The sequence below is a fragment of the Mixophyes fleayi genome, chromosome 4, assembly GCF_038048845.1.
Source record: "Mixophyes fleayi isolate aMixFle1 chromosome 4, aMixFle1.hap1, whole genome shotgun sequence".
NCBI lineage: Eukaryota > Metazoa > Chordata > Amphibia > Anura > Limnodynastidae > Mixophyes > Mixophyes fleayi.
The window spans coordinates 40,738,793-40,753,401 of record NC_134405.1 but is presented as its reverse complement, the minus strand read 5'-3'; the positions used below and the strand labels follow the sequence as shown (position 1 = coordinate 40,753,401).

Below are 14,609 nucleotides of genomic sequence, written 5' to 3'. Positions count from 1 at the left end.
TGGAGAAGTTATATGGAGTAATAGGAGGAGTTATAGGGAGAGGATATATGGAGTAATAGGAGGAGTTATAGGGAGAGGTTATATAGAGTAAAAAGAGGAGTTATAGGCAGATGTTATATGGAGTAATAGGAGGAGATACATGGAGAGATTATATGGAGTAATAGGAGGCGTTATAGGGAAAGGTTATATGGAGTAATAGGAGGAGTTATAGGGAGAGGATATATGGAGTAATAGGAGGAGTTATAGGGAGAGGTTATATGGAGTAATAGGGGGAGTTATAGGGAGAGGTTATATGGAGTAATAGGAGGAGATATAGTCAGAGGTTATATGGAGTAATATGAGGAGTTATAGGCAGAGATTATATGGAGCAATAGGATGAATTATTGGTAGCTGTTATATTGAGTTATAGGTGGAGTAATAGGGAGAGGATATATGGAGTAATAGGAGGAGTTATATGGAGAGGTTATATGGAGTAATATGAGGAGTTATAGGCATATGTTATATGGAGTAATAGGAGGAGATATAGGGAGAGGTTATATGGAGTAATAGGAGGAGATACATGGAGAGATTATATGGAGTAATAGGAGTAGCAATAGAGAGAGGATACATGGAGTAATGGGAGAAGTTATAGGGAGAGGTTATATGGAGTAATAGGAGGAGATATAGGTAGAGGTTATATGGAGTAATAGGAGGAGTTATAGGGAGAGGTTATATGGAGTAATAGGAGGAGTTATAGGGAGAGGTTATATGGAGTAATAGGAGGACATGTAGGGAGAGGTTATATAGAGTAATAAGATGAGTTATATGGAGAGGTTATATGGAGTAATAGGAGGAGTTATATGGAGATGTTATATGGAGTAATAGGATTAGTTATATGGAGAGGTTATATGGAGTAATAGGAGGAGTTATAGGGAGAGGTTATATGGAGTAATAGGAGGACATATAGGGAGAGGTTATATAGAGTAATAAGAGGAGTTATATGGAGAGGTTATATGGAGTAATAGGAGGACGTATAGGGAGATGTTATATGGAGTAATAGGAGGAGTTATAGGGAGAGGTTATATGGAGTAATAGGAGGAGTTATAGGGAGAGGATATATGGAGTAATAGGAGGAATTATAAGGAGAGGTTATATGGAGTAATAGGAGGGGCAATAGAGAGAAGATATATGGAGTAATAGGAGGAGTTATATGGAGATGTTATATGGAGTAATAGGAGGAGTTATAGGGAAAGGTTATATGGAGTAATAGGAAGAACCATAGGGAGATGATAAATGGAGTAATAGAAGGTTTAGGGGGGTGTTATAGACACCAATTCGGGAAGACAGACAGAAAGTGACAAAAGCACAAACCCCCCCCCCCCACACATTAAGGAAGTGAATGTGGAAACAAAAGAAATGGGGAGCTGTGTGAAAGAACGGGTAATACTGTGGTAACAGACATGATAAGGGTGAGGTACATGATTTTAATTTTGTATGTGATTCCTTTCCCCTGTGTTCGTATGGACCCAAACTGCCCCAAGTCTGCCTCCTTCCTGAGGTTTTCACTTCTTCCATATTCCCCTTGTGCTGGGAGCTGTTTAAATCTTAAATTTTTGCTGCACCTCCTAAATGAGAGAGGCCGGCGACTTTCCTCATTTTTATTCTGAAATGTGCTTTATTTTTAATCAACTTCTCTGCCCTATTTAACTGTCTCTTCAGCTTGTGCATGTCTCTTTTCAGTCCCTTTTCTGAATTTGACTGTCTCTTCCGTCTTTCTTTTTTTTTTTTTCCAAAGTTTTTTTTTAGCGTATTTTCAAAACTTTCCCTGAACTTTTCAGAGTCCTACCAAGTCGGAGACTGTGGAGGAAAGAGACATCGGAGTGGTATACACAAAGACACAGATATTCAGAGAGAGAGAGAGAGAGAGAGACCCAGTACGAGACGTCATCCATGAAATAAACTTCTAACATAACAGACCCCTACTCTGTGAAAGACGTGCAGAGACCGAGGCAGGAAAAGAGATCCACAGAAAGAGACATCCAGATCCAGAGTGTAAGAGACATCCGTTGTGAAAACATATTCCTGGATTGGAGGCTCCTCCAGGCAAAATGAAACTGCCGTAGACTGCAGCAAGACAGTGTGAGAAAGCAAAGAGACATCACAGCAGTGCGAGGGAGCCGGAGAGATGTACTCACCCTACTGCCTCACTCAGGTACCCCCTCAGCACTCTCTTTAGGGCGTATTGTTAGTCTGCCTCCTGTCATTGTGTACACATATATAACGCCCATCACCCATTAACCCCGACTGACCCACTTTCCTATTTTCTAACCGATTTTCATTCTCTGGGAGTTTACTCACCAAAAAAAGAGCAAACTTCTGAAAACCCATAATGACCAGTCAGACTAATTAGCTTTCTTTGTGTGAAAAATCCTGGTGTTTGAGGACTTAACCATTCCCTATTCCTGCCCCCCACCACTACCTGCTCTTATCTCCATCTATTTTGTCAGGTACGGCGCTGCAGACCCTTTGTGGCGCCTTATAAATTAAAGATAATAATAATAAATAATAATATTTTGTCCTGCAAGACCTTGTCATGCATGAAAATGTTAAATTTTGGACCTCATTTAGAGTCATACGCAAAGTCCGTTTAAGAAGTGTAGGAGTGGGAGTGTGCCGCAGCTTGGTAGGGTACTACGAGTGGCAAGCAACCCCAGTTACATCCCACTCTTAATACCCTATTGAGCTGCGAGCAGTTCCTGCAGCTAGCTAAAGCTTGCGTCACCTAATTCCTGCCGCACAGCTTTAGCCCTGTTTTGACGTGTGTTGCGTCTCACTGCATTCCTCCCATTCTCTCGTAGTGAGTCGCAAGCTGTCGCAAGTGTTAATTGCGTCCAAGATGCAGGCGGATTTGGTGATTTCTGCACATGCGTGGTAGTTTTTTGGTTGGATGCGCTTAAAACGGACCTTGTGTCCGACCCTAAATGAGGTCCTTTATCAGCAATTTCATCCCAGTCGCCACATTCCATTTATAGCTGGCTGTCAAATTCTACCTGTTTCTATTGGTGTCAATATCTCAATATCATCTTCATCACTTCTCTGCTTCATGTCACCTTTACACGGCTAGTTTTCACCTTACATCATGTTGCTGCCCTCATGTGTGGGCCTCATTTACCAAAAGCACTGGATGAATACTGCAAAATCGCCTTGGTATTGCTCTGGCGCCTTCTGGCCGGGCAGACCGTGGAGCATTGAGGTGCCCACCTAGTCGCCCCTCATGGGGGCAGCCGCCGCAAAATAGAAGAGGGCTGAGGTGTGCGGAGAGGCAATAAAATGGGCAGAAGTTACTCACATTAAGGTGCACCCTCCTAATATCTTAGAAGCACCCCTTTCATTAAAATCAACTGTTTATCTTCTAAGATACTGCTAAAACTAACTGAACCGGAGCGCCTGCTCTTTACTTTGCTAGAAAACATCCTCACTCCGCACAACTACGGACATTGACCAGACTTCCGCTCCTCCGCCAGCGATGGGAATCTAAGCCCGTTTGCAGAAATTGAGGAGCACGGCGGCACCAAAGCTGATTTTGGGCTGTTTGGTGCTTCTTAAATGATCTCCCCTGTTTTCCATGTCTGCACACCTTTATATTATAATATTAATAATGATAATAATAATGACATAATATAATTATATGACTATATTGTAATTACATTGCCTAATAACAAGACACCAGTTAGCACACAGCACATAATGTATATGCCATCTGTCTGTAGATAGGAAGGTGTTTGTCTATTTCACACCTAAAAAAGAGGCCAAAATTACCACCAGAGGGGATAGCCGTCGGCAACAGCACTGTTCTCTCTAAGGTGACCCCTTTCTGTACAGCACGAAGCCCCATCACCGTAAGAACACCTGTTTCCCGCTGACATTACATTACAGTTTTTCTTTTATCATTTTCTCCAAAAATACTAATTTATTTAATTAACCTCATGCAAAACGTATTTTATTTAATCTTTTATTCATAAATATATACTTCTCATAGCTTATTTGTAATCTAATAGCTATTGTAAGATTGCAGATTAGTTCTTGTTGTCAATTATATTTGTACAATGTATGGTAAATGTGTATACACCTAATGTTTGAGTCTCAAATAAAAGTTTGAAGTTATACATTTATATATATATATATATATATATATATATATATACACACACACATATGTATATGTGATTCAAGGTTCTAAATCATTCAAATACTGTGCCTAAGGGTGTCTGTACTGTAGGTATAAATACACTTTCTTTCTCCCTCTATCTGTTTAGCTGATATATGTATATATATATCTATATATATTTATATCTGTATAAATAAATATATATATATATACACACATACAGTATATGTGTTTTTATATATATATATATATATATATATATATATGTATATAGTTATATATATACACACACACACATATATATATATATATATATATATATATATATATATATATATATATATATATATAATTACACGCACACATACACACTCATCATATTCCCATGTCTGTACCTATAAGGATATGTAGTATTTTGCATTTTCCCTCCTCTTGGTTCTGCTGTGTATAGACTTGGGCTACTGGCATTGCTATCAGTGTGCACAGTACCGATCAGCTCTTTGTTTCTGTTCCGTCGGATTGCCGATATGTAATAACTCAGGTATGCATAAGGCTAAATATATTGTATGAGATATATTACGCAAAGACAAAATATTTTACTTGGCTAACACAGAAAGTCACAAACTCTGCTGGACGTATATAAAATGATTGTGTAAACAATAAAAGTGAGTGGAGAAAAGTATAGAACACTTTGATTACTGAATGGATTTTCTTAGAAATAAAGGAGGAATGGTAGAAACAGACAGTTGGTTCTGGCGATTCCATCAGATGATGAATGGTCAGTGTTAGAGATCTCAGATAAGTTGAGTGTTGAGCCGTGATATCCAGTAGAGAGGAGACAGCAACATCTCTGCTGTAGAAATCTAACCAATGTAACCAGAAAACAAAGAATGATAAATTATTAGTAATTGTTACCCTATTAGCACATAAATATGAAAACAGCAGAAGATTTTATATATATATATATATATATATATATATATATATATATATGTGAGTTTATGTGTGTTTTTTCTTTAATTTAGTCTATATCTTCACTCTATCTTCTTTATGCAGACACTAAAACAAATATATGTCTGTAATGTATGTTGAGACAGATTTAATACACGTAAACCCTGATTATTTTGGGATACACTTGGCTGGTGATATAATATACAGTGATTATTATAAGTTGAGTTATCAGTAACAATGTAGCTGCATAACGCCATTTAAAAAGCCGCTAGTGTGCTAGTTCTCTGCGTGTCTTATCTTATTACTCTATATTAATGTTCTCAGTTACTCCTTCTATTACTCCATATAGCCTCTCACTAAAGGGGGAATTCAATTCCACGCATTGTTCTAACTACGGTAATTTTAACATGGATTCTTGCACGTGGCTCACAGAGCTGGAAGGAGAAATCAGCGCTGAGATCACTGTAATAAGGGTGATAGTTCTTTATAATTGAATTCTCTCCTATATCTCCCATTAATCCATATAGCCCATATGATTAGTAATTAGTACATTTGTTGGTAGATGTGCAAAGACATAACAGAGCCCCACCTTAAAAGGTTCAGAGGTTTGTGTTCCAGGCCTTGTTCCATAGGCATAATGTGATTATTATCAGTATATATTATACAGTGCAGTGTGATTATTATCAGTATATATTATACAGTGCAGTGTGATTATTATCAGTATATATTATACAGTGCAGTGTGATTATTATCAGTATATATTATACATGTCAGTGTGATTATTATCAGTATATATTATACAGTGCAGTGTGATTATTATCAGAATATATTATACAGTGCAGTGTGATTATTATCAGTATGTATTATACAGTGCAGTGTGATTATTATCAGTATATATTATACATGTCAGTGTGATTATTATCAGTATATATTATACAGTGCAGTGTGATTATTATCAGTATATATTATACATGTCAGTGTGATTATTATCAGTATATATTATACAGTGCAGTGTGATTATTATCAGTATATATTATACATGTCAGTGTGATTATTATCAGTATATATTATACAGTGCAGTGTGATTATTATCAGAATATATTATACAGTGCAGTGTGATTATTATCAGTATATATTATACAGTGTAGTGTGATTATTATCAGTATGTATTATACAGTGCAGTGTGATCATTATCAGTATAAAATATACAGCGCAGTGTGATCATTATCAGTATTATACAGTGCATTGTGATCATTATCAGTATTATACAGTGCAGTATGATCATTATTAGTATTATAGAGCGCAGTGTGATCATTATCAGTATATATTATACATCGCAGTGTGATCATTATTAGTATTATACAGTGCAGTGTGATCATTATCAGTATTATACAGTGCAGTGTGATCATTATCAGTATATATTATACATCGCAGTGTGATCATTATTAGTATTATACAGTGCAGTGTGATCATTATCAGTATTATACAGTGCAGTGTGATCATTATTAGTATTAAACAGTGCAGTGTGATCATTATCAGTATATATTATACAGCGCAGTGTGATCATTATCAGTATATATTATACATTGCAGTACTATGGTCAGTGTATAGATACTCAGTATCATTATACAGTGTAATACAGATACTCAGTACTATTATAATGTGCATAGTGACCTGTATTAGAGTAGATACTCGGTATAATTACAGAGTTCCATATTCTGCAGGGGCTCAGGGAGTTTTATATGTGTTGGAATGTATGTTTTCCTCCAACATTGGCCATATGGAAAAAGTAGTAAGACTTCACCTCCAACTCTCCTCCCCTTCTCTCCCCCCTCTCCTCTCAGACCCTCCCTCCTTCTCCCCATTCTCTCCACCCCCCACACTTTCTTCCTCTCCCTCCGTCTCACTCCCCCTGTCTCAGTCTGTGTATGTTTGGACGGGGTCCTGGGCTCCAGCGCTGACCTTGCGTTACCTTATCATGTGATCCAGAGCTGGGTTTGGTTTATATGAAAATAATGAGCGGTTGGGGCAAACAGAACGACAACACCAGATTATTTAACTCCCCCTGCGCCAGAAGTTGCACACTATACTGTAGAGCAGCAGATGTGTGATATAATACCGTACAGAGTGCTTTCAGATGCTGGATGAGGGAATATGTCATCTAATAAAAACACAGGGAGCAGGACATTAACATTTGTCAATGCACAAAGTTGTGTGACGTTAGGCAGTCATTCATGATCTGCACAGATAAGCTGTACAGACACACAAATCTCGGCCTATAAAGGCTGCAAACAGCCCAATATCATCATCATCACCATTTATTTATATAGCGCCACTAATCCCGCAGCGCTGTACTGAGAACTCACTCACATCAGTCCCTGCCCCATTGGAGCTTACAGTTTAAATTCCCCAACACATACACACACACACAGACTAGGGTCAATTTGATAGCAGCCAATTAACCTACTAGTATGTTTTTGGAGTGTGGGAGGAAATCGAAGCACTCGGAGGAAACCCACGCAAACACAGGGAGAACATACAAACTCCTCACAGATAAGGCCATGGTCGGGAATTGAACTCATGACCCCAGTGCTGTGAGGCAGAAGTGCTAACCACTAAGCCACCGTGCTGTCCATATATAGCTAAAAACAGTTATAATAGCCGACAGATATCATGTGGATCATCCTGATCAGTAACGCAGTCAATAATGTGCAGTAACGTTCAATAACATTTAACCTCGTACTAACAGAAGTGACTGATATATACCCCTGGTGTAATAGATTGTGTTACAATGTGAGGCATAGTATAGTACTGAATATTCCTAGATTCATTAATATTACAGTTCACACTACGAAGAAGGTGAAGAAAAATAGTAAAAGATAAAAGTAAATAATAAACTATGAACGTCATGTAATAATAACACTATGTTAGACCAGAGGATGGTGTCTACCCTAACTAGGCCCTCCTGGACCATGGTGCGAAATCGTAACTGCGCCAACATCCTACCCACCCAAATACGTAGCTCAAGTTACCATCCACGTTCTTCAATACGCTCCCACTAACTTATAGTCAGCTTCCTGCACGCTCATTAGCTGCTGTAGGCAGTGTTGTGGCTCCTATGCACCAAACGTATTTCAAATTGCATCCCTACTATACCGTCCTACCATGGTAATATCAGTCGTGCAGGTTGGCTGATGATATGCAGAATGTTCATAAAGGAGATAGTACAATCATCACATCAAGGTCCAAGTAATTAACACTCTAAGACCACCCCATTTTATTTATTTCAACGTTAACATTTTCTTCCTAAAATACTACTTGGTTTGTTCTTATTTATGGCTTAATCATGAGATTGAGGGGGGTCATTACTGACCTCTTGACGTGTTAATTTTGTGAGTTTGATTGTTTTTATATTTTTTTAATGTTGTATATATTGCTTGTCTAGAAACTCACCATTCATCAGAAGTACAATTGTAAGGTGCAAAAAGCCTCCAATTAAATGTAGAACAAGACCCGACCCGAAGGGGGAGGGGATCCTTTGCTCCATCCTTAAAACACGCCCTGCACAACCCTTTAGCTCATTTAAATAATCTCTTGTCACAAATTTAAATTTAATTTCTATAGCAAGGAATGCTCTCGATGCGCCCAACCAAATCAAGGACAATTGTGCAAAAAACGGTTGTGATGTCACAAAAGCAAATTCGCTCTGCGTTTACACCTGTGCAGGCTGTAAATGACTTTAATAGTGGCTTGTTCTGGGTCACAGAGCGCTGTCCCTGGGATCGGAAGTTTGGTTTCCAGCAAGTATCTCACTTTGTAGTATACCTTCTCCCAAGCAGACAATAATATAATAGCACTAAGTACACATAAATGTATACCTAATAGAAATTACCACAAGAAAACACAGCCACTTAATGATGCGTTAAACATGCCCTGATAAATCCACTCATTGTCCTATAATAACATAGAATGCCATATAATAAACTATATAATAACAAGCAGAACCATATAATCAGATAAATGTCATGGCAGATAAATACCCAGCAGTCGTCTATTCTGCTGAATGACTTGTCTGATTAAAGGACACATTGATTTTATTTGTTCTAATTTGTTGTCTTTACGCTTTTACATTATTTATCAGTTTTAGACTTTACTGTCTCTTCTGGCCGTTTGTTCCAAGCATCGGTTGCCGTTGTTTATGTCCTAAAATTGCTCTTGAACTTATCCTTTTCATGCCTTTGGTACATGTCCACTTGTTTTGGCAAATGCACGGGCACGGTGGTATATGCAGCACCTTGGCAGTTTTTAGATGACATGAGCACTTGAACTGTTATAATATATATCACAGTCGAGGTGAGATCTATTGGTCTGGCTACCACAATGGGCACTTATGGTAAAACAAACGTGTCTTGTGCACAGTTGAGGTCACAAAACACAAAGTGCCCAATGAGTGGTGCAAGATCAATTATGTGCCCCCCTGGGTACCAAGATTCACATAGGTGTGCAGGGGAAGATGGCAGGATTTGCAGAGGAGCAGATGTTTGTGTAGTGAAAAAAGGAGATTTCATTTTGTGGAGATTGATTAATGAGATTAGATAATGGGATGGGGAGAGAACATTATTTGGGGGTGGACATTTCTTGTGCAGAGGGGCACAAGGCTCTATACACATCTGCAAATGGACTTGAAACTTGCACCAATGATGGCCTCTCACTCTCATAACATCAAAAAAGCCATCCAATGAGTCTGAACCGATCAGGATTTTAGCAGCAAAATGAAAATGTTTATTTAATAAAGGGTGATAGAAAAATGTTAGTAAGTTGTACTTTGCACAGTGCCCCTCTTCAGATCGCCCAGCGGAGGTAGCCATTTTGTGGGTCACACTAATGTTCGGATTCACGCCACATTGATATCACTTGTGCCCAATTCAGGAGTCTGAAGTTCTAGGGGTGGGGGTAATAAAAGACTTAAATCATAGAGTAAAAATAGCTTTACAAATGAGAAACACTCATCAGGGTCTTGATTACAAAAATCATTTTTTGGGGGGGGGAATATATTTTAACGGTTTTCAGATCAAAAAGCTAAACCTAGACCTTGAGTCCAACCAACTCCACTTTTACCTCAAACCTCTTGATTAGCCCAAACTAGGTGTTCACAGAAACCTGTCAGATGCTATGTTGCCACAAACCTAGGGTCACGGTTATCCTACAGGTGCTTTAATGACTAATGCCATGGATATATAATACATTGGTAACATAGACATGTAGCGCTATAAGCAGAGAAAACATACGCAGACACAGAATAACCATATTTTCACAAGCTATAGAGATACGGTCATGTGATCACACACCAAGGTCACATGATACAATATAAGTGTCCTACTCCTTCTTCCCTCTCCTATCTTTGCCTCAGTAAAAGTCATACTTTTGAGGTGCTGGAGAGGAATGGGTGTCTCCCCAGAGGGATAGAGGGCTTGTTTCAAGCTAATTAAAAGCCCATTAATTATTGATATGGGGAAGAGGGGACAAGAGGACCGGCAAGGAATTGGAAGGAATAGGGCCTGAATAATTCATGGTGAGGAGAGAGCTTTCTTGGAAAAGACCTTGGACAGTGGCAGTGCCAGCCTCCCCTTCACACACGCATCTGCACCACAACATGTGTGCATAAGCTAGGAATAGCATTGCCAACCTTCCCTTGATAAGCCAGGCTACATCCATACAACACTGCAATCTCTATGACCAGTCTCTCCCTCCCAAGCACGGAGTGTCCACAGTCCAAAGCTGAAGACTTTGGTGTCCAGACATAGCTGGCAGTGCCAGGGAGTGTGTTTTTGTATAAGGGGGAGCAGGGCTTTATGCCATGGTGGTCATTACCATTTGAATGATGTGCCCATCTCTTCACTGTCCAGCTGGATGGTGGCCATATGCAAAGTCCAGCAGCTTTACTGGCTTTGGCATGAACGCGAGTATAAGCCAGTAAAGAAACTGGGTTATTGAAAGCAAATGTTCAATAAGCAACAGATTCCTGGTATTTTACATAAAATATTAAGGAATTGTCAATCAGATGCTAAGTTACAGTAATGAGATATTACAGGGGTAATAAGACCCTCAGGAGCTGGGTTACTGTAATAAGATGTTACAGAGGTAGTAAGACACTCAGGAGCTGGGTTACTGTAATAAGATGTTACAGGGTAATAAGACACTCAAGAGCTGGGTTACTGTAATATGATGTTACAGGGTAATAAGACACTCAGGAGCTGGGTTACTGTAATAAGATGTTACAGGGGTAATAAGACACTCAGGAGCTGGGTTACTGTAATAAGATGTTACTGGGGTAATAAGACTCTCAGGAGCTGGGTTACTGTAATAAGATGTTACTGGGGTAATAAGACTCTCAGGAGCTGGGTTACTGTAATAAGATGTTACAGGGGTAATAAGACACTCAGGAGCTGGGTTACTGTAATAAGATGTTACAGGGGTAATAAGACACTCAGGAGCTGGGTTACTGTAATAAGATGTTACAGGGGTAATAAGACACTGAGGAGCTGGGTTACTGTAATAAGATGTTACAGGGGTAATAAGACACTCAGGAGCTGGGTTACTGTAATAAGATGTTACAGAGGTAATAAGACTCTCAGGAGCTGGGTTACTGTAATAAGATGTTACAGGGGTAATAAGACACTCAGGAGCTGGGTTACTGTAATAAGGTGTTACAGGGGTAATAAGACACTCAGGAGCTGGGTTACTGTAATAAGATGTTACAGAGGTAATAAGACACTCAGGAGCTGGGTTACTCTAATAAGGTGTTACAGGGGTAATAAGACACTCAGGAGCTGGGTTACTGTAATAAGGTGTTACAGGTGTAATAAGACACTCAGGAGCTGGGTTACTGTAATAAGATGTTACAGAGGTAATAAGACACTCAGGAGCTGGGTTACTGTAATAAGGTGTTACTGGGGTAATAATACAATCAGGTTATTACTGTAATAAGAGCTGACTTACACGTATAATAAGACACTGAAGAGTTATGTTACAGGGGTAATAAGACACTTAGGAGCTCAGTTGTAAAAAGATTTAGTGCTTGTAAAATTGCAGTCAGAAATCTTAACAATCCATCACTTTAGGTTCCATTAATGTCTGCATAGAAAACGTCATATAACTCTTGTCTATTACACTTTGCGGTGGTCTTTGGTTGATCCCTCGTAATATTTATTGAGAACATTATTGTATACCCCTTTTATGAAAAAAAATTATGTTTTATTTGTCAAGATTTAATTCCATGCTGTTGTCTTTTAAGTGTGCTTTAATTAGTTCTATGCTGTATTATGCATTTATGAAATTTGTGATTTTGCATATTACTTGCAAACCACTTGGGTAGAAAGTCATCCTATGCGTTAGCTATATGAGGTCCAGACACAGAATGTTCTCATTCTATTGCCTTTTACCCTAATTAAGGTCTGTTATTTTAGGAAATGCACTATTATAACGTTTCAATATTTTATGTATTTAAAATTTATTGTACACTGGATTGGTTCCATTTTCCGTTCAGGTTGTCGCTGTTTTCTCTATCATGATATTTCCTTGTTTCCTCTCTCTTGTTTAAAACTTTCCTTTCTTTCATCTGTTTCAGGGTAAGTCATTTCACTTTACCCAATGGTACATACTTTTCATTTATCTCTTTTTTTTTTGTCCTAAATTTTTCCCCATTAATAAAATATTTAATCTAGTGTAAACCTGTAATTATGGGCTCAATTTAATAACTTTGTATATGTGCAAATGTGTTGTACTCCATGGGAACCAATCAAATATCTTCTTTCATTTTAAACAGTACTAGGTAAAAGGAAGTCAGAATCTGATTGGTTGCCATGGGTTACACCGCCTTGAATCATGTTAAAAAAGCTTCAATACAAAGGGTACATAGTGCTTATTTTTTCAGTTTAGGGAATTAGCATTTAACTTGTAAACAAAATTACAATTACACCTCATTTATTCCAAAAGGCATGATGGGGAAAAAACCTGCCCTGTAGCTTATAGCAGCCAATAAGATTTGAGTTTTGATTAGTATACGGTATAGTTAGGCAACATGCATCTCTCCAACTACTACAAGGTCCAGCATGCCTTTCCAGCTTCCATGTGGAAAGACATGCTGGGATTTGTAGTTCCAGAACAGCTGGAGGGCTAGAGGTTTGCAGGACTGCATCTGTGTTATGTTTGTGCTATGTGCCCGTGGGCTGAGTACTATAAAAAAAAAAGAGGGTGAGATCCCAAAAAAAAGCTTTAGATGTCCATATTGGGGCCAAAGGCTGGACAACCTTTGTGTAGATGAAATTCGACAAATGGAGGCACGTGTGTGATATGTTAATGAGTTACGGGACAATTGTATTATTTTTTATTATATTATTTATCACACAAGCCTATTTACAAAAATAAGTATTGTAAATTTTAACAGTATTTCTTACTCTCAGAATATTCTTGTTTCACGGCCTTCTGTGTCCTCCTCTTATTCTCTACCTCCGACTCAGCCTGTATCTGTCTCGTATGGTCTTTCTCTTTTCCTCTTGCTCTATATCCTGTTTACCTTCCTGTATACCTTGGCACAATGCTCGGGGCTGACTGTATAGTGTACTCATATAGGCTGTGCAGTTACATTGAGGTTTTTTAAGGGCTGAGGATAGAAGGGCTATCTTATGATATGAGTTTACAGCTTAGTTTACTTTCTTGCTTGCTGTCCCTTTCATATTCTGTATTGGTTTTTCTATTAACTTTTAACTGAGAGTTAACTACAATATTTCTGTTTAATGTTGTTTTTTGCAGAGTATTTAATCATGTCTAAGTTTTCTTTATTTAACAGCCATGCTTCTTTTTTATCCTACACCTACCATGTTCATTACTATGATCAGTCAACCCGTAGGTCCTCATCCCCCCTCCCACTCATTATATTCGTACAACCTTCCTCTTCCCCTAACATCCCAGTACAACCTGTCCTTCATCTTACCCTAACTCTGATCATCCCAGTACAGCCTGCCCTTCCTCTTCCCCTAACTCTGATCATCTCAGTATAGCCTACCCTTCCTCTTTCCCCTCCATCTGATCACCTCAGTACAGCCTGTCCTTCCTCTTCCCCCTCCCTGTGATCATCTCAGTACAACTTGACCTTCCTTTTCTCCAACTTTGATCATCATAGTACAATCTGTCCTTCCCCTACCCCTAACTCTGATTATCTCAGTACAACCTGACCTTCCTCTTCCCCTAACTCTGATCATCCCAGTACAACCTGTCCTTCCTCTTCCCCTAACTCTGATCATTCCAGTACAGCCTGACCTTCCTCTTCCCCTAACTCTGATCATCATAGTACAATCTGTCCTTCCCCTTCCCCTAACTTTGATCATCCCAGTACAGCCTGCCCTTCCTCTTCCCCATACTCTGATTATCTCAGTACAACCTATCCTTCCTCTTTCCCCTCCATCTGATCACCTCAGTACAGCCTGACCTTCCTCTTCCCCTTCCCTGTGAT

General features: G+C 38.8%; 1 protein-coding gene across 8 annotated transcripts in view; it reads left to right on the top strand.

Annotated features, from left to right (window-relative positions):
• Nucleotides 1-14,609, top strand: part of NFIX (nuclear factor I X) — a 121,195-nt gene that overhangs the window by 20,217 nt on the left and 86,369 nt on the right. For 7 of the 8 annotated variants that reach the window (XM_075206723.1, XM_075206717.1, XM_075206720.1 and 4 more), the window contains exon 2: nt 1,818-2,191. In XM_075206723.1, coding sequence (XP_075062824.1) covers nt 2,165-2,191 — 27 coding nt within the window. In that variant the 5' untranslated portion in view covers nt 1,818-2,164. Of the gene's footprint in view, nt 1-1,435; nt 1,454-1,817; nt 2,192-14,609 lie in introns of those variants that run through there. The other variant, XM_075206719.1, reaches the window with a different exon arrangement.